This window comes from Lissotriton vulgaris, chromosome 2_1 (genome assembly GCF_964263255.1).
Source record: "Lissotriton vulgaris chromosome 2_1, aLisVul1.2, whole genome shotgun sequence".
In the NCBI taxonomy this organism is placed as follows: Eukaryota; Metazoa; Chordata; class Amphibia; order Caudata; family Salamandridae; genus Lissotriton; species Lissotriton vulgaris.
In genome coordinates, this window is record NC_141687.1 from 120,289,761 (window position 1) to 120,310,979 (window position 21,219).

The following is a 21,219-nucleotide window of genomic DNA, read 5'->3' on the forward strand; positions in this document are numbered from 1 at the left end:
CTGCTGGAAAAAATCTAATGTTGAAAGGAAAATATCCACACCACCTTTCTTTCGGAAATGTTCCCTATTTCTATGTTTATGAAGTTTCTCTATATTTACAAAAAATGTTCTCTTCTTTCAGGCTATGTAGTCCTTATATGGTACTTTTTGCAGTACCGCTATACTAAAATAGCCCTGGATAATATTACCATTTTCTCTATTTGACTGAAAAATGAGATCAAAAACACATTTAGTTTAAATAATTTGGCTAAGCATTAATCTGAAAAAACATAATGGTTCAATACAAACCTATGCAATTTTGTTAAATAACAAACCAAAATTACATGCGGATTAAGAACACTAACCAAACCTATTTCGACCTGCAGACAATAACAGCTGTTAATTCTCTTCCCCGCTATAATGTGGAGTTGGTGAGTAAAAAATATATTATTCTGTGCAAATCCTCTGCCTAGCCCCTCCCACCTCAACCAGAGACGTTTTAAGACATTGACAAAGTGGGCAATTGCCCGCGCCCACCAGCTAACAAGACCCCCTGGGAAAGTGAACTTCCTCTCTATCAGTTTATTCATCTTCTACTTTTTAGTGGATCCCAAACTTTTTAGAACCACAAGATGGTTGCATAACTCACTTAAAAAACTTCTCACTTTGCAATTGGAGAAAGAAAAGTAAATACCAATACAATATGTAGCAATTGGTCAGAAGACATAAAGACTGTCATCCGAACCCTGTCTTTGAAGCTCCAAATGTGAAAGATAAACACAGAATTAAAGGCATCTTTATTTATTGCTAGAAGATTTGCGACCAACCAAAAATCGGCAGCCGACCCACAGTTTGGGAAACACTGGAAAAACACCAAATTGTTTTTTTTTTCTAATTGTCTATGGTTGTAAGTGCTTACATTCTCCATAACCGAAAGAAAGGGATGGATGGTCGAGCACAGAGCGCTAGACCAACTTGTGTTAGAAGGGGTGGAGCTGCGACGCTGAAACAGTATTAAGGAGTCATTTATCGCTTCTCCCACCGTCTAAATTCACCATTGGTTGGGGGAGGGTAGGGTGGCAATAAGATCGCTTCTCCCACCGTCTAAATTCACTATTGGTTGGGGGAGGGTAGGGTGGCAATAAGTCAGCAGAGCTCACCCAATGTTCAATTTGAGCCAGTAGTTTGCCGGTGGGGGAACACCGGCACTTATTTTTGGGGGCCAGCACATATTTTACTCTCCTCAGATATTTATGGAGGAAGAGAAAGACGAAAAAACTGTTATAAAGGAGAGAAAGCAGGAACCTGCAAGAGTGAGATGAAGGGGTTGAGTGTGTCTGGTAGAGGCTCGAGGTGGATTCGAGACTACGCAGCCTTGAGTTTGGGTGCGCCAACATTTAATTCCAGCGACCCTGGGCTTCTGAGCAGAGCTCCGGGCACCCGCACTCATCGTTTTACAAATTAAGCACTGAGGCCAGGAAGCTAGAGGGTAGCCACAATACCCCCTTCTGAGGCCTATAATGTTATTCATAGTCAGTAACATTCTGATTAACTGCCAGCTCCCAACATTCTAATTATGGTGCTAATAAATGTTTGAGCTTGGCCTTCTCATATGGGGCTGTTCAGGTGCTGCCTAATGTCTGCCCAGAAAACCTAGCCTACAACAGCATGACCTAGTGACATTGTTAGTTCAGTTAAAAGACAGCAAACAGTACATAGAGGCAAGTTTTCTTTAAAGTGATGGAATGGGTGAGTTTTCCATGTGATGACCCATTATGCACTTAATAGCAAAAACGATATGCCTGATACTAATTTACTTAGTTTTACAAATTAATTGTCACTGTTGAGAGGTGTTCTAGAGTGCCTCATAAGGGGAAGGTCCAGGGGAAATACCCAGACGCTGCAATATTATCTGTTATGAAATGTTGTTTTAGTACAGTTTTTAGAGATTTTAGCTCATTAATGGCCAATAATTTGAGGCAATAACATCACAAGATTTTCCGTATTATGAGCCAGTGCTTACCACTTGCTCTTTGCAAGCTTTAAATGATTTTTCTGACCTCATATGATATTACCAGATTACTACTAATAAACAGAGCAGTAGAAACATGCAGTAATTCAACGGAATCACAATTTCCCCATTCCACAACTAAATTCAGAGTTTCAGATTCGCATGCTGGCTTTTAAGTCAGGGAGCTCATTTCAAACAGCCTTTGTTACGATAGTGATTGGATGCCTAGCCTTCCAACATTACTGGGTGTGTCACAGCACCGCCATTGTTCTGTATATAAAATGGCTGCCTACCAAGTCTCAAGCAATTATGCCATCCCTGGTGCACGCACGCATGTGGCGTACAAATGATCAGCCATCTTTACACAATGCATGCGCTGGTTGAGACCTATGCTTGGATTTGTATTATGATTGGTTGTAAACCTTGAAGAAATATAATCATTAGATTTCAGTGTTATAGATACTAGCATTATGTAGTTACCACTCTCTTATCTTATTACATATAGTACTCCACACTCTAAACAGGAACCCAGTTGATGTTTTATTAATTGTTGGGTCCTGAACCTGATGACTTGTGTTATAATGTAAGCTTTCTAATTCTATGGAATGTGAGTGTTATTTCCCATAACTTTCATAGATAAGGGGACAGCACTGCTGCAGGAGAAAAAGAAAGGGGTTGTGGGTAATTTCAACCATTAGTCAATGTCAAACCTTAGTCACCATCTCAGGCTGCATGGGACTTAAATAACTGACCTCGGAAGGCTGACAGGCAGAATGGACCTGCCAGGTTTAAGATGGGTCACTATAGTGGCTGCTTTACTGAGCTTCTTTACTAGCACAATTATTGGATTGATAAGAATTAGCAAACTGTAGATATCGCGTCAAAGGTAAAAAGGGGTTTCTGCTCGCTCCCACGATTTCCTATGTAATCATGAACAAGTCAGTGACCACAGTGCAGTGTGTACAGCAGAATGTCTAGTACCTTTAATTTGGAGAAGTATTCTTCCACCTGCTCTTCAGTGAGCTTCAGCTTCTCACCAATGACTTCCTTCAGGACAGTACCAACTTCCCGCGCCATCCGTACGTCCCCGCAGACGTACAGGTGGCCCTGCTCCTCATTTACGATCCGAAAGACCTCCTCCCGGAGCTGACTTCGTAGAATGTCCTGCACGTAAACCTGAAAGTAAGATAGGAGTAGTTAGTCCAATGTTTTGTGGTATATCAGGTGTGGGTCATGTAACTACCTGTCCTGATTTGCCAGTTCTGCCTGCACTGCGCCGGCCTAGAGACTCAACCATCCCAGAGTAGGCCACACTGGTGGGCCTTCTGCTTGTTTCGTGAATAGTCACGTGTTAGGTCATCAAGGCTGGGTGTAAAAGACAGGGGGCCAGGCCTGGGGGTACACGTACTTATCATTAATTTAACAGATCTATTTTATGTAGTCAGTGGTGATCCTGACGTTTTGACATTTACAAGGGATCAACACTGGACAACGCTCATGTTGTTATTTGCATTGTTATGATTATGTTACAAATACACAGTGCGCATGCTCCTTGCGCACTCGCGGCCCTGTTACTGAAGCTCAGATGACCGCAGACCTCTAGATTCCTGGCACCTCTACTGCTATAAGCGCCCCCTTGTAGGTGGTAGTGAGGAGCCAGTCTTACTTTAGGTGTCCCAGGCTCCCTGGAGTACGCGGTGTACACTGCCTTCAGTACGCCCTTCCGTCTCATTTCCTCGGTCTCATCTTTGTAGAGGTGATCCAGTCTCGCCTGGCGGCATCCGAACACCAGGACCATTCCTTGCGCCTTGACACCTGCAATGGGGAATTACACTCTCAGTGATGGAGCAGTTTCATATTTGACATATCTGTACAGAGCCCTCATCGCAGAAACAGGTGTTCACACTCATACATCAGTTGGGTTCCTTAGTATGGCCGGAAATTAGCTAAAGGGCACTTTTTATGGATTTAATTGCTGTAAATATGAATGTTTATACGGTTATTGGATGCCATCTCACTTGATCCATGCCATCAATGAAAAATGTTTGAAAGAAGAGAACTTCTGCCTTTGACTCTGAACAAATGAAGTGCTGCCTTTGTGCCGGAAATAATGTACAAGAGGTTGGTTTATTAATATTGTCTAGCGCCTAGCCTGGCATCCCCCTGCATGCTGTCACAGCTGGTGTACACTCCACGCACTATTAGGGGGCCACCAGTGCCATATTTGGAGAATAGTTTGGAAAAAGACAACTTAAAACCTCCAAATTGCACACGTTTGAGTATCTTCTATAAATGCTTGGATTGCTAGTTTGTGCCACTGGTTGTGAGATACTTATCACAGTCACAAGTGAATACTGTGGCTTGTGGGACAGTTATCACAGTCACACACGAATACTGTAGATTGTGGGTCACTTGTGAAAGTTTCAGATGAGTTGATAGATTTTCAGATATTTCTGGCTGTTACTGTGGTCTACAACAGCTTGTTTATCTCAGTCACAACTAAATACTATGGATTCTGTGACATTTGTGGGATATTTATCAGAGCGTAATTCTAATATAAGCCACACTGCATCTTTGTCTCTTGTTAAACAGATTACGCTCACCAGTGTCCGATTCGACTAGATTCTGAGTGAGAAAGAAGACGTCTTATACTGTAAATGGAAGTCCTAATGAAAAGACAATCACACTCTCCTCATGTGAGGCCACAGCTGACTCAAACCAATAGCAGGGGTTACTTGGATACCTTTTGTTTGCAGGTCGCAGAGGCGCTGCTGCCAGAAGCTCCGGTATGGTGAGATTCCGGTTCCTGGTCCAATCAGCAAGCACGGTTTCGATGAATCCTCTGGAAGCTGAAAAGTGCTGCAACTGCAAGAAAAAGAGTATCTGTAAGTGTACTGACATTACATGTCTAGCTGCTTTTTTCCTGTGAAGGCAGTTGGACTATTATAGCACTAATCTACCCCTCTGATGGCCACAGTTGGCAGGGTCTCACTCAGCCCTAACACAAACAACTCAAACTCGACTGCAAACACCTGCCACTGTTGAGGCCAAATTTACTTTAGCTGATTGACCATAGTGAAAAATAGTTAACTGATGACAGGCATGTAAAGTCACAAACTGGACATGATCTACAGAACTTCACAAATTGTAAAGGAATTGCAGAGTGAGAAGTTACGAGTGTGATTCCTCACTTACTGGTGCCTGAACAGTGCGAATGTCAAAATGTTAGGGTGCTATGATCCAGCGTTGACCACATCAGTCACAAGGATCGGTTCCAAACGTATGTGCGTGAAACCAAGACCCCAATGAGAACATCAAAGCCCAGTAGGTGTAAAATTTCAGCCAGCAAACTCAAAATGGTGGGAATCCCCAAAATATTGTTTTCTGTAAAGTTACTAGCTTTGTATATACGAGTGCGGACGTTTGTTAACACCTTTGAGTCCTTTTTACTCCATCACTGCCTCTGGCCTGAGATCAAATGTTCTTGGCAGGTTGGTTTACAGCCAGGATTTGTACTCGAGCCGCCTAACCACAACCCATTGTCCGCGCTGCTGTTTTCCCAGAGCGCGGCAGCACGCCTGAGTACCAAAAGCAGATTGTGTGACCATATAGCAACTCTCTTGGCTCAACTCCACTTGATACCTATTTGTTTTGGCCTCTGTGCCCAAGGGCTGGAGTTTCTACATTCTGTTCGAGAGTCACTTGTAGCGTTAGGCCAGTTTATTACCAAGACGCCATTGATGATCAAGTATTGAGTAAATAAAATAAATGTAAATCATGGTATTTATGTATGTACTACAGGTAGAAGCCAGTGGGCATTGTTGCATTTATTTATATCAAAGAAGAAAGCACAGACCACCTCAACACTGTTCAAAACATTGGTCCTTTCGATTTGTTTATCAAATTCAATATGAAACTTGAATTTAATTATGCTAGCCGTGTAAATAAAGAGTGAAAAATTGTGCGCCTTTTATCCCCACCATTTCCTGGAAATAGGGACTAGTGACCTAGCTCTTTAAAACAGTATTGCTTGAAAGGTGCTTATAAGTGGGTGGCTGTTTAATTCAGGTAGGTTAACTTATGTATTTCAACCAGATCTTCAAGACCAGTGGTGTGCATTCATTGTATGTGAATGTATGTAATGTGACTATCCTGGACATCTGTAATGGGACTGGCCTTCCTGGGCCTATATTTGACATCCCTGCTCTGGTCCGGGGGAAGGGGGATGTTAGTTCAAAGCTGCACCATATTTTCTCACCTTGGGCAACAGTTTCTGGTTGGTTCCTTTTCGTTGTAGTTTGACATGTATGTCAAGCAATGAGCACAAGAAGCATAAACACATATAGATAGATGTAGTAGAAGTACATACCTGCGCACAAAGCAGTGGACCGTGTCATTGAGGCCGATGGTATTCAGCCAGGTGCTGCAGACTCCATGATGGAGGGGACCCTTGCCACCTGAAGAAGAGAAGGTCCAGGTGAGACATCACAGAATGTTTACATTTGAAACCCAATGAATGAAGTCAACCCAACCATAGGTCATCAAGCAAAGGGGCATTCCTTGGGCTGTAATGTTTTCGATTGTTAATGATGTAGGATTGCAAGATTTTTATTTTCCATTGGATAGCTGCTTTGAAAGACTGGCATGTACAGTTAAAGCAATAAGAAATGTGCAAAGAATGCGGGTCTCAGCACATGAGACCACTGTATTTAGAAGGGGGCATAACTGTTTTAGGGCCCTCACCCTGTCAGCCTAAGGGACATCACTGCAGCCTTTCAACAAGGTAGTGAAAGGGTCTTTCCAGAAGATGCTGCACTCCCAGTCACAGTGGAAAGCTGGAGGAGAGCGCAGATTGGCTGCGGGGAGCTCTCCCCAGGCACAAAGGACCATCACTGAGTATGATTGGTTACTCAGGGCTAGAACTCGTTTACATCCTGGATGCAGGATGACATTCTGCTAGGTGGGCATCATTTACCAACCAGGAAGTGTCAGTCAATTACATCTGGATGACAGACCACCAGGAAGAAAAGGTGTGCATTGTATGAAGAGCACAGTGTCTATACATCAGACCACACTTCCAGGGATTTAAAGGTTGCCTTTTTAGTCAGAGGGGAAGAAGCTTATGGCTCCACCCAGGGGGCCGGTAGCCGGTTGGGGGCTGCTCCACCCTGCTGCTTCTTCTCAGATTCTGGATGTCGTCCTTAGTATCTAAACCCCATTTTACCCCCTCACCCCCATGGTAAGTGTGCTGCCAGCTCATCACACTGAGCTTTAGTTTGAAGTCAACCAAAATAGGCTTGAGTGCCCCAGCTACAGTCACAAGCTGCTTACAATCCTTTGAACCCTGTAGCTGAGGGCCTCAATCTGAGCTCCCTCACTCCCACCCAGAGGTATCACAACTGCATTCATGTTAATTTACCAGCAGTGCCCCAAACTCCCTCGCTGATGGCATTTCGAAGATTGGTGATGTCAAGAGAACTCTGTTATCTTAGTTATTGATCGCCTACAGGGTGATCTAGAACCATTAAGCACCTCTGCAGTCCCCTAAGTCATAGCCAACAAGTACTACCAAAGCACTTCAACTGGGTGTCTTTTGTATATTTCGATTTAATATAGACCAATCCTGGGGCTGCCAGCACTTCCCAATGGTCCTCCTGCTGGCACTGTTCACATGGAGTCCTGGGTCACAGTGTCTGCCGAAAAGGTGGCTCTGTCTGTTAGCACAGGACTAGTGTCATGCCTCAGAGCACTCTAGTCATGCTACCTAGACAAGTGTCACGTTCACAAGTGTTGTCTGTACATTGTCACTGGATCACAGTGATGAATAATTATTCATCACCACAGTTGATGATTTACAATTTGGAAGCATATTTCCTGGGGATGAACAGGTAGCGCGAACACACTGAACAAGCTCCAGTGAACCTCACCAATGTGGGGCTAGCAGAGGCGGAAGTAGTGTGGAGGTACTTCTCGAGCCACTTGCATGCCGAGAGACCTGCGGTGCTGCGGTGCCACCACACTACAGGCAGAAGAGCCGCCGCCAGGACGGAGAGCCTGTGGATGCAACGGCATCTGGCAACAGCTGTCGCACAATCCTCTGGGCACACCTGCTCCCAGGGAGAGAACGCAGTGCGAAGGAAAGCCCTTCTGTGGTGCTAGAGTGGACCACAGACAGATCATGATTGTATTGCATATTGTCGTACTGCTGTAACTCCCTACACCTACTTTATGGTGCTATCAGGTCAGCTTCAACAGACAGAAGGACAGTGGCTGCATTGTGTGGAGGGATAGATGTATGAGGAGACATAAAGCAACAATTGAAATTACTCTAACGCTACTCAGTACAGATGTTTATCATCACAAATTATCGCTTGTGCTTGGTAGGTAACCAGAAGTCTGTGTTTGTGGTTCTTATAATCTTGTTCTGGGGACATTTCCATTCAATGCTCTTTATAAAAAGTTAGACATGAAGGCACGTACTGTTCGTTGAAATATTACTTAAAGACATGCTACGCACCTTGTGTTCTGTAGTTGACCACGCCGACCGTCAGGTGGATCTCGCCAGGCACCAAGTCCCGCGAGGAGCTGATGGAGTAGTACCTGGCCTTGAGTGTAGGTAGTTGAGTGAGCAGGAAAATCGCTGGTACACTGATGGATGGGAACTCTTCCAGGACCTCTGCAATGCTTGGATAGTTGAAGCGTTTCCATTCGTTGTACTCTTCTAAACTCTGCAACCAAAGAGTCCCAAAGAAACATGGCGTCACATAGGGCTATTCGTCTCTTCTGACCAGCATGCTTCCATAAATGGTCTTAGCCAGAGCTCTACATGTCACTAATGTGTATTGTAAACAGCCATTGGTTAATTCATTTCTGGAAGCTGCAGAACAGTGGATACTTTGCCTATCAAGGGCTTGGCCTCGGCTTGTACACGTGCAGTATTCTGTAGGATCCGCTTTCCTCCTTACTTCTGATCTTTACTACATGAGCTACCAGTAACCCATAGTGTTGCTGCCAGTCCTTCAGATCAGTCTGATCACAGTGTGATTGGAGGAGTTTAATAGTTTGTGGCACAGATTGAACACTGGGAAAGCTATCAAGCTGTTGTGCAGTAGACGCAGCCAACAGGCTTTCAAGGAACCAGTGAGACTTTACTAGTTGTAACCTTATAGGAATGGATGTCACTTAGGGCTTGGCAGAGGTAGCAGTTCATACCAGTGGCTTATCATTTAGTAGGCCGACAATGCACTGGCTACCTCAGGTTATAGGAGCCATGAATGTAGCTACAGCAGAGGAAGAAAACGTGGGTTCTCAGAGCCCTGTTTACTTTATGTAGTTTCAAGTCCTAGCTATCCCTTTAGCCCATAAAATTATATAAAAGGCAGTTGAAAGTTTAAGTTAGGTCAAAGGATCATTGGGGTTCAAAGGTGTGTGATGTCTCTACTGCTATGCCTTGATTTTTGTTAATTGATGACTATGCCAATTGTAAGGCTCCTTTATAGCCTGATGGCATGCGTTGGCAGTGGTCTGGTACTGTGCTGCACATATTATGTCATGTTACGTTATGTTGTGCAGATTTGTAGAGCGCACTGTCACCAGGGAGGGTATTCCTGGAATTGACCAGGTGAGTGTCTAGCCACAACTAGTGCCTAGTGGGACTGCACGAACAGTCAGGACTTCAGCTTCTTGCAGAATTTAAGAAGTGAGGAGGATGCTCTTATGTACTGTTTAAAGTGAAGGCATATCCACCCAACCTGAACAGGTCACACTCAATTACTGTAGTCTTCTGACCATCACACCAGAAAGTAATAGAAAGTACTCACATGGCTCAAGGACGTAAGTCTAGTCCGGTCTCTTTCCTGTGTTGCCAACAGGCTGAGTTTCTTCAGGAACAGTTGGGAAGGTGGCGTGGTGATGTCCAGGAAGTACGTCAGTGCCTCGGATACCGTGCAAGGGGGGATCTTCTGATCTACTGCCCAGTAGTTCCCTGCGTGGTAAGCAAACAGAGATAACAGAGATAACATTAACACAAGGAGTAGAATCTTGCCAACAGCACACACTTGAAATATAGTTTGCTGTGCTGAAATGTCAGTTCTACTATAATGGTGGTATCTTCTTTGATCGCGGGAGGTGTCGGCAAAACCTACAGATACAGCTTTTTATTAGTGTTCACCACTATGGCCATGGGAGGACTCTCCTGTTTGCAGACAGAGGTTGCAGCACACGGTTCTGCAGCAGCTGGGGAACATCCATGTGTATCCAACCCGCAGTGGTACGTGGCTACTACCCCATCACCAACCTCTTTGAAGGTTTCGGCCTCAACTATGATCACTGCGTAATTGCACCATTGTTTGCCTCACCCGATAAATAACGATATCCAGGGGGATCTTTATTTATTGCATCCAATAAATAAAGGCCATTAGGAGTTTGGTCCTTAAAATGGAACGTAACATGCAGATAGATTTTGATGCTACCGTACCAAAATGCACCCCCCCAAACTACAGACTTTTTTCAGTCCCTCCCTGCCCACCTTAGCATCCCTATTTTGTCGGATGTAAACCAGTTAAAAAAAAAATTGGGGGAGTTTTTTATAGCACAAACTAGACCTGAAGATATTGGGCGATTTACTTGAGCACCAGTTTGGTTACAGATGGACAAATAATTTTTTTCTGGTAGGCACGGGGAGATTAAGTGATTTGCCCAGTTTATTTTTGAGTGTGGGAGTTATTGGATTTTTGGCACAGTGCATGTTATATTGTCTCCGGCCCCCTGCACTATGCTGCCTGCTCTCTGTGCTGCAGAGGAATCATTGACAGATGCTATATATTAAACACACAAAAAGAGATGGGAGGAATTTTTGCAATATGTTTAACCGCTGCCCATCATTCAGGGTGGTGTTCTATGCCACCTCAGTTTGGATCAGCCATGTGCAAATCAGTCTCTGGCCTGCCCATAGGAACAGTCCAGCCTGAACTGCCAGGTCTTCCTTGAGTGGAACACAAGCTTCCCAAGACCAGTTTGGCCCTGTTTGGGGCTCATCAGTGGGGTGTAGCTTTGTTCCAGTGCCACAGTGAGCACCGGACCCACATCTGAGCATACCCTTATCACTTAGGGCAACACATTCAACACACAAAGGTTTATAGGAGGAAGGCTTGCAATAAATATAACCACTGTGAAACGCTCGGGTAAGCATTCCATCCCATTGTTTTTTTGCCATCCACGCTAACTCAGTTTGGGCCCATCCGTATGCAAATTAGTCTCGACACTGCTCCAATAGCAACATTCCAGCCCAGGGTGGCAAGGACCCAGATGTGGGTCCTGTGCTCGCTGTCCCAAGGAAACCAAACTACACCTGAGTGAGGAGCCCCAGTGAGGCTCTAGGGTTGCTTGTGTCCCGTTCAGGGAGGACCTGCCTGGCAGCTTGTGCTGGACTCTTCCGACTGGAACATGGTCAAGACTGATTTGCATATGGCTGGGTTCATGCTGAGGAGACATGCTGTGCAAAAGAACAATGGGTTTGAATGCTACTATGAGAGATTGGCAGTGGTTAAACGTATTGTAAGCATTCCTCCCATCGCCTATTGTATGATTGACAGATGCATCATATCACTCATGATACTTTGTTTATTGACTGTCTGTAAGGCATAGTTCTGGTACTAGTCCCCAGGGTTTCCTAAGGCCAAAGAACTGAACTGTGAAAACCATCACTGCTTGCTATCACTGAGAGGATTTTATTCTAAACGTTTCTGAAGGCTAAAATAACTTTGGAGGTCGTATGTCGACCCCAGAAAGTACTGTGAACTTCTGTTTTTTACGCTATTTCCATTTTACTAGCCCAACATGTCCTATGTCTAAATAAACACCTATTGTCTTTATAAATAAAAGCTGTGAATATAAAATGAATTTAATTGTATGCTATTACAGGGTTATATTTTATCTTATCTTCAAACCTGCTCCCTCCTCCTGGACTAAGCTTTGACTACTTGGAAAGTCAGTAGTGCAAAGACAATACTTGATTATCCAGTTGAAGGGCGGTCGTACCACAAGCTCTTGATGTCAAGCAGCGAACTACCTTTCAAGCCAAGGGTACTCCCCAGTAACTTCTGACTCTCCCAGGACCTAGGAAAAGGTTCTCCCTTTTGCTCAGTTAAATCAGAGGTAGGAATGTATATCCCATCAATGAGAATGTTCATTTGCAGCCACTGCTTCTGACCTCCCCCAATCCCTGCAAAACCCGTCAACACTATTCAGCTCATCGGCTAGATGAGGGAGAGCCTCACCCTGATCGCTGCGCGTCTCCAGTCTCACGGTCTGATCGCTGGCTGGGGTGTCCTTCAGATGCTTTAGGAGGCGGTTAACAAGTTCTGGCTGGTTGCCGGGGAACACTCCAGCGTGTTCTCCTGGCAGATAGCGAACGTCCTGGTCCTTCCCACAGGAAAGCTTGAGTAGGATTGTGGCACGACTGTATGCAAAGAAACACAAAGTGGAGCAAATGTTTATATTCGTCAACAGGATTTCCCTTTGGCAGGAGAGTTGAGGAGCGATGAGGACTTATCTTAAGCTCTTAGGTTTTGTGATAGGCTTTGGAAGTTAATACAGGTAGTTCCACACTTGGCAAAACATGAGTGTGTACGACAATGTTACAAAAGCTTTGTCAATTACTATAGGAGCCTCCTAGTTGGAGAGACTAAAAAGCTAATTCCTCGTCCTACGCAAACCTATAGTCACACAGTTTTATACTTAAAATAGTTACAAAACTGTGTATGCCCTAGAGATTTCTACCAACTGACAACCTGCACAGCTTTAGAGAATGATCGTTTGGTGTGTATAAAATCACAAATTGCAACATTTCCAAAATGGTTTCCAAAAAATGCAAACATTACTTCGTTTCTGTCCTTAAACCCTCTTGGCAGAGCAATTTGCAAAATGAGTCCTTCCCCTTATAGCAGAATTACTGTGATACTCATAATCCCCCACTCAAACATTGCTTCCCTGGGTACCTGGAACTGAATAGTTTCAGAGCAATATCAGAAAATTCACCATGATGAATCTAGACCAGTGCCAAATAATTGAATCATGGGCGACTATTTTGATATCTGTTTCAACATTCCATTGTGTCTTTTACTCTTGATGTACTTGTCTATGTTTATTTTTTGTTCAGTCAATTGTTTGTACAGCGATCTGACATCCTTGGATCATGTTCGTGCTTGCTATACATTCTAAATAAATAAATAAATAATAACTCTCAATGAATCAATGCAACTAAGTCTTAAAAGACCTCGAGTGCCACCTGTGAGAGGAGCCTGCTCCACACCACATAATAATTCCAGGCATTAGTTAATGCTGCAGACTCTCTCGATTGTTTGGCTGAAGTAGTTTCCTGCTGGGCCCTGCTGTAACCCTAGCACAGAGTTATCAACTTCCGGTTCTGTAAAGAAAACAAGCTCCTGTGAATAGAGTCCTCACTATATCTTGGATATTCCCTTGCTCTGGGTCATCTGGCAGCCTGCCTTTAAACCTCTTCCGTTCAGTAATATCCGATGTCATTTATAGAGCCTGACACTGGATACAATGTCCTAAATCGGACCGGACTTGAGTTTTGGACAGTGCTAAAATGACTTACAGGCCTTTTAAATGCAGGACAAGTTCACCCTTTGCATAGTCTGCAACGTTTTCTGATTTAGATGGAAAGTAAGTGACTGAGTTGTTGTGTTCTAAATGATTATGTTTTACAATGAAAACAGCTGTGAACTGAAATAGCCCCTTGCAGACATGATCTATGAATCACTGTGTGCATTTGTAAAACTATGTTAGCAATAAAACCCATAACTATGGAAAAATATAACAAATTCTATTATTGCTGAAGTATTGGGTTTAGGTCTAAGAAGGTATATCAGATCACTATTCACTGGCATAAGAAACACGGGGGCATATTATCAAGGGGGTTTATCTCTACTTTTTTGGCTTTAAAAGACAAGAAAGCGGAGATAAAATGATCTCCCTATTACCTAGCTGTCGCTAACACCAGTTAGCGACAGCTAGTAGGAGATAGTGACCATCTTGGGCCCCACTTTACATGTCAGTGATATTTATCACTAATGACATGCAAAGTGGGCGTGCCAAGATGTTAGCGACTGAAAACAGTCGCTAACATCGCTATCTCCTATTACCAACTCATGGAGATATTCCCGCTAAGCGCAAATATCTCCAAAAGCTAACACCTGCCCTGAGCAGTTCTTAGCCATGTTATCCAATGGTAGGTGGATAACATGGCTAAGAGCATTAGCTCGGTAATGCATGAAAATCGCTGACTTTTCAGCGATATTCATGCATTGCGGCCGTTTTTTATCCCATTTGCGATAAACCTTGGTAATACCAAGGTTTATCTGCGATAAAAATCGCCGCAGGTCAGCGATACATTTTTGTCTGTAACCAAGCAATAGCGATAATTATCGCTATTGCTTGGTAATATTCCCCTATGTTTCATGAAGCAGAGAGGGAACTGTGAACTCCTCCCCATGAAAGAAGATCTAAGCAGTCTTGGAACTTGACTTTTGGCAGATGTCACACTGTCGTAAAAGTGGGAGCGTGGCCGCCGAGTCAAAAATCAGGACTGCTGGCTTGCAGGCGTGTGCCACTAATATTAGTAAGCAAGTACAACTGTACAACTTTGTAACTGTTTTGGATGAAGAAGAAACTCTTGACTCCCTGGATCAAGAAGCAGAAGAGTAGTGCCTGTAGTGTTGCCTCTTCACCTATCCCTTTAGACATACCTCCCTTCCTCACTGCTTGTGTCAGTGGATGGCCCAACTGGTTATTAATCCCATCACCTACAACATATTCTGCCAATGCAAAGTAAACAGCACAGGCAGCAATCGCACTAGGAAATACAAAAAGTGAACTAAGTTTTACAAGGAATTGAGAGAAAAAGCGCTCATTGGATCATCTTCCCCTTTCACGTTTTTTCCTAAGGTGACATCCACACTACAAGCATCGGCACACCTGCCGCGGTGAGTACTGAGGCCGTACCTTGATTTGAGGCTGGTCAGATTCTGTCTCGCTTTCAGTTTCATGGGGATCACATTCCTGGAGTGCAGATTGGAAAGTTCTGGAAATAGAAAGAAAAACAGATCTCAGTTACTCGACAGCATTCCAAAACTCTTCCTTTGCTGAGTTCTCCTTACACAAGATCAGTGGTGAGCACTGTGACTGCATGATGCGGAGGCTGCGAGCGTGTGTAACTTAGCGGCCCACGCCTTTTGGAAGCCATTAGTCAGTACATAGAGGATAACTCTGTTCATATCTTCCAGGAGCCTGAAGAAGAGCTGAGATTGCAATGTTGAAGAATGTTGGCTCTCTTTACTGTGCCCACAGCACTGCCCATGGCTAGACCCACTTTTCTTTAAACAATGCGTAATTTGCACTACAGCTTTGCTGCATTGAGGTAGCGATAGGCAGCTGCTTTATGGTGCCACCAAATGAGGCCATTAGAGGGCACCAGATTGCAACAAATTGTCTCAAAGGGTCCTTCTGTTGGAGAGCGAGAGCCTCAAAAACAAGTGGCTCTTTGAAAAGCTTTCCTCCAGAGCTGCATTGGCACATGCCTGCTTGCTAGCTGAAATTCACAGCACAACAGCACATATACCTTTGTTCACTTTCTGCTTCAAGGCTGCTCAAAAGGGAAGAGCGTTTTCATCTTGTACAGACTCTGGTGCCAAGAGGAACTTTTGAACAATTATTTGTGCTAGAAACCTTCTCTACATATTGTTACAATACAGATCAACAGCAGAGAATGAAATATCTTTTACCTGTTAGAGTGCTGGTTTGTATTGTTGTCGCCACCACCCCTTCTTCAGCTGTTTGGACCTCTGTACCACACCTGGGGCTGCGGAAATGCTCTGAAGAGCTCTTAGTACTGGCACAATCTAGTACCTGCTTCTCGCATATCTGACCAAAGCTGCAGCTGCCCCACAAGGGGATCCATAGCCCTCTTGTCGAGAGACTGTTAGCCACCATCTTGTGACCATGAACGATAGAGGGAGTCAGGCCCTCATAAGAAATCACAGTTGAGGCTGAAAACTCATAGTTTTCTTAATGCAAAGCAATATGCAGGGCTTTATGTGCACCTCAACTATGGAATTCCCTGCCCTAGATCTTTCATGCTTTTATATGCTAGTGTCTTTTATGTTTTTACAACTAGTGTCTTTTATGGTATTACGAGCCAGTGTCTTTTATGTTTTTTTACGAGAGTGTCTTTTATCTTTTTACAAGCTAGTGTCTTTCATGTTTTTATGGGCTAGTGTATTTTACGTTTATTACTAGCTTGTGTCTTTTATGTTTTCACAAGCTCGTGTGATTTCCGTGATCTCTAGTAGAAGTTAGTAATGGTGGTTTTGCCTCAGGCACCTAGTTCGCTCAATCTAGTGTTTGCTTTGCTTTGTTCTTTTATTTATGATGACCTTTTAATGTCTTCTTCTGTTACAGACTGTTGATTCGTTTGTAACCTTTGGCATACTATCATTTCTTTATTATTTTGTTGGACCAGGCAGCTCATTGGCTGCTGTGGTTGAAGGCACTTTAAGATCTAAGTGGTGATTGGAGCACAGAAGAGAGGCTGCAGTGCATATGTACATATTGAGCCACATGACGTCATGATAGTGATGTGCGTCAGGACCCGTTTTGTGCTTTTTGGATTAAAAAACTCATCCAAGACACCATTTCTATTCACCCGCATGGGTTTGAGTTGCGCAAGGATAAAGAGGATGTGAAAGCGGAGGAAGGCAGACCTCCCAAAAAGTGATAAAGTGCTGCCGCTTACTGCACTGCATCATTTCAAGCAGAGAGTGGTGGTCCCAGGCAGGCATCAGCTGTCTCTGCGGCCAGGAAGCCTTTGCAAATCCTCTCTCTGGTGGGTGCATGACCGGGAGCCCCCACTCGCCCTCCAGTTGTGGGGTGCAGGGAGCCCAAAGCTGCCTGCTCGTGCCCTAAATAGCTGAGTTAGTCTCAATGTGCGTCCGTCTCAAAAGTCCCTCAAGCAGCAGCTGGTTCCCTCGTTGTCTCACTTCCCGCCCTGTTGAACACTCCTTTTCCTGATTACAATTAGGCGAAAACCCGGAAACCAAAGACCCGTTTTCATGTGATGACGTCTTTCCCTGTGAGAAGTGGCGGCGAGCGGGAAGCATTGTAAAGGTGGGTTCATATTTCAAAGGCAGCGACCTGGCTGCAGGCCAGGGGCAGGCCCCTGTGCTGCGGGTCCACTCCTGGCCACAGTCAGGCATGACTACGAGTCAGCTGTGGAGGCTCGTCTGTCAATCTAACGTTTGCTCTGCTGGGTGGAGATGGGCCAGCCAACAAATTAAAAGTGAGTGTCTCAGATTGTCAGAAAATTAAGCTGGCCTATCATGTTAGTCATCATGTGAGTAGCAGTGCATGAGTGGGGATTAAGGGACACAGGAATGGGAGAAAGGAGTGTGGATTGTGAAGAGCTACTAAAAACTACTAAAACTACCACTAAAAACACAAGAGTGTGAAGAATTACAATGTTTTAAGAGCTTCAACACAGAGACAAGAGTGTGTGTGTTTTTGTGTGCGTAAGTATTTAAAAATCACAATACAAATCCGACAGACACCTTCCTACTACATAAATATAGTGGTAACCCATTTGCAAACTGGAAAGGATTGCCAAGGAGCCCTTTCCCCTTCGTGAATTTTGAGAAAAATATTTTTTAAGAGTATGATGGTCGATTGGGGAACCTTGTAAACAAACGCATCCTCGGCTACATTTTTTTAAATGGTTCTTTTTTTTCTAAGGCAATCACAGACATGGTGGTTTTCTGATCCCAGCAGGCCACCATCCCTGTGATGGCTTGAACCATAGTGTGTCACAATTTGCGACTTACCTCATTAATATTCATGTGGAAGGTCGAATTGTGGCCCACTACTATTCTGTATTTTGCAAACAGACTTATTAGTAGATAGGTATGTTTGCAAAATACATCGGTGACAATATACTGGTCACAATTTGCTTCTTACATCTAGACCACTGTCCATTACTTACAGAAACAATTGAATACATGCCTTCTGAAGCCACACCTGACCCATGTACCACACAACCCTCGACCTTGGACACAGACTTACCTTACCAAGGTCCCATAATGCCCCTCTCCAGCTCCTGCATAATCACCCATTGTGAAACAAACCTTACATAGCAACTCACTGCACTGCGTTCAAAGCCTCGCGATATTAGAAACAGACAAAGGACTACTGACAGTAGCACCTGTAATCCTCCGTACCTTTTGCCAGATCCAGGGACTGTGTGGCGTTCACAAGCCGGTGCTGCGTGGGGTTCCAGGTTTCATGTGAAGTGTACACTTTGGGGATAAGAATATTGTTTCTGTCCCTGATTGCAAACGTCTCACAAGTGATCTGCAGATAGAAAAGGGGAGTTTTTAATGTTATTTTGTTTGGCACACTTTCCACACCATGCTCACCACTTTCATTTATTGACCGGCAGTGACTCTCGACCTATACACATCTTCTAGTTATTTTGCAATGTACTAATTCTAAGCCAATGTTTTTAAGAATTAATGTCAGCCTCTGGTAATTACTCAGGACGTCATTCCAGTACATCGTTTTTTTGCTCTCCAGGCAAGGACTGCCATATGTTAATCAGACTTGTCTCTGCTCCAGGAGGTACCTTCCAACCCGAGCTGCCAACCTTGGTCCTCTGCAGACGGGTACAAAAGCCACCACAAAACAGTTTCGTCCCCGTGGGCGTCACCAGTGAGGTGCTGAATTGCAAATGGCGGCCCTTGTCTAGGCTGCACAGTGGGCAAAATAAATAATGACTTGGAATGTGCTTAGTTTAATTCAAGTATTAATAGTAGGATGCTGTTGCCATTGATTGGCCTATATCACCTGTTTTCCTCGGAATCCCACCAGCGTACTCGTAATCCCATCATAATAGACTTTTAAGTCGTTTAAACTCAAAAGTGACCAAGGTGATAGGCACATCATATGAAACAAGCATTGACAAAGCTAACAATTCTTGCATGCATTATGAGTCCTGATTAAGACTAAAGCATTAATACGCCTACTGCATTGCAAAAAAATTGTACATTTTGTTTACAATGAGGCTTTAATGTGTGATGACATTGTACACTTTTGAGATGCAAAAAAGTCCTTCGTGCATTGCAGAACCAGCACTCCACATCCACAGCAGGTGGAATGATACACCTTACATTCAGTAGCATGAGGGGAGAGAGTGCAATACTCCTCTGAGAGGAGCCAAGACCCACACTATATATAGATAACAATAGGTCTCTAGACAGCTGTGCTGTCAAGCCACACCTAACAATGATTGTTCAGTGGGTAACTTAGGTCCAAGACAGCTGGGTCCAGGCCATCTATTCAGGCAGTCCACATAACCAAAATTAAAATACAGTGAGTATAAATTAAATTCGTCAACATAGTCAGTGGGTATCCTGGAAATCTAGTATGGCTGCCGCCCATATCAACCTACATTAGACATCTTGGGGACTAAAGAGAACGAGATATGCTGACGTGTTACAAAAGTAAAAGGCGCTAATGGCTCAAAAGACGCTCTTAGATTACTGGAAAGGCTATCGAGTAATGCGGCTTACAAAGAGTCATACCCATGTGTCTGATTGCATTATTGCAGTTCTGTGTTATGTTGAGGAGTCAGAATAAAAAGTACCTTAAAGGTGTGTAATGCCCAGGTGATGAAGGCCTCGTCCTGCCCGCTTAGCTCATCGCCCTCACCCGTCAGGCTGATCTTCGTGGCACCAAGCTGAGCCAACTTCTGGTCTACCGTGTGAGCAAAAGCGCAGAAGAGAGGGTACATGCTCGATCCAAGGCCGAACACGGCGTACCTGTGGGAACAAGAAGGCAGTCTAAGACCAGCACTTACACAGCACATAGCTCTTTTAATTCACGGGTGTTCAGTGTCGGTCCACAAGAGCCAGATCCATGCCAGACTTTCAGGATATAACAACGTGCATACTATGGATCTACATAGGAATCATGTAGATAATTAATGGTTCTCCGTAAACTCTGGCATGGATCCAGGTTCTCATGGTCCGGTGATATTAGTGCTGCAGATGGAATAGACATTTAGCTACTGGAGCATTCAGTATTTTTTTTTCATTAATTCAATGCTGCCACCAGGTAGTGTCGAACGCTGCATCTTTACATTGTTGGGTGCAATTAATGTCCCTTTCTATAAGTACTGGTACTCCTATAGTGCAAACCTATATCTGTCTGTTTATTCCAGGGGTTGTTGGGAGATGATTAACAGATTAATATCTTTGATTCACACAATAAACTGTTATTGATATTTTTGCATTTTGTTAAACTGGAATTAAGTAACTTTTCCAGATGAAAAAGACTTTCCATCGTGTCAGGCTCTAGATTCGAACCCTGGTCCAGACTCTCCAAAGCCCACAGATTAGCCCATATGCCAGATCTTTTCCCCCTTTTCCTTTTTCCTGTCGTATATAATCCAAATCTACCAGGAGAGTTGAAAAGACCCCTATTAAACTGCTCCTCTTGAAGGTCACCTGTCCCAATCTGGTAACATCAAGTGAAAAATCCTGAAACAGCACCTTCTATTGGGCCACACCAATGATACTCGTCATTCATTAGGAGACACCCAACACATTCTGAGTGTGTTTTCGTCTCCTACATGTAATTGCTTCCTGTGTTATAAATCCCACCCATCTACTCCTAAGCAGGACTCGTTTTATCCACCTGGAATCATGCCCGGCTGCAGCCCCCCTTCTGAGCTTTGAATCTGCAAACTGGAGTTCTTTGGGTAGGAGCTCAACCCGCCGAGCTATCATGAGTCTATAAACCGATCCTGATTGGTAGGCACCTTTACTATTTAGGTGATCTTCAAAGCTCGGGAAATGCCCCTAGAACGAGAACAAAACAATACCTGAATTTGTTGTTCAGCTTTTTCAGAGCGAATAGGGATTTCTTGAACGCCTGTTGAAGACAAGAAATGTGAGTATGCAATGCAGAAGTCCGAAACATGTTGTAGTCTAAGTCATTATTTGTTTTTAAATATTACTATTGTTTTTAAGGGAAACAAATCTTTGCTGTTGACCTCACAGTCGATCACATGCAGGAAAATATTATACCTTGATACAAAGCCATTACGTTGGAACCCTCAGTTCATTCAAGTTCTATCAGTATTTCAAACAAATCTCAGC

At 43.9% G+C, this 21,219-nt stretch overlaps 1 protein-coding gene across 3 annotated transcripts in view; it reads right to left on the bottom strand.

Moving 5' to 3' along the window:
- NOS2 (nitric oxide synthase 2) overlaps positions 1–21,219 on the bottom strand; it is a 56,298-nt gene that overhangs the window by 2,397 nt on the left and 32,682 nt on the right. For all 3 annotated transcript variants that reach the window (XM_086954555.1, XM_086954553.1, XM_086954556.1), the window contains exons 16-26: positions 20,943–20,992; positions 19,704–19,878; positions 18,280–18,412; positions 15,017–15,095; positions 12,268–12,449; positions 9,811–9,974; positions 8,508–8,718; positions 6,360–6,447; positions 4,734–4,855; positions 3,657–3,805; positions 2,972–3,166 (exon numbers count right to left, since the gene is read on the bottom strand). In XM_086954555.1, the coding sequence (XP_086810681.1) occupies positions 2,972–3,166; positions 3,657–3,805; positions 4,734–4,855; positions 6,360–6,447; positions 8,508–8,718; positions 9,811–9,974; positions 12,268–12,449; positions 15,017–15,095; positions 18,280–18,412; positions 19,704–19,878; positions 20,943–20,992 (1,548 nt within the window). The remainder of the gene's footprint in view (positions 1–2,971; positions 3,167–3,656; positions 3,806–4,733; positions 4,856–6,359; positions 6,448–8,507; positions 8,719–9,810; positions 9,975–12,267; positions 12,450–15,016; positions 15,096–18,279; positions 18,413–19,703; positions 19,879–20,942; positions 20,993–21,219) is intronic.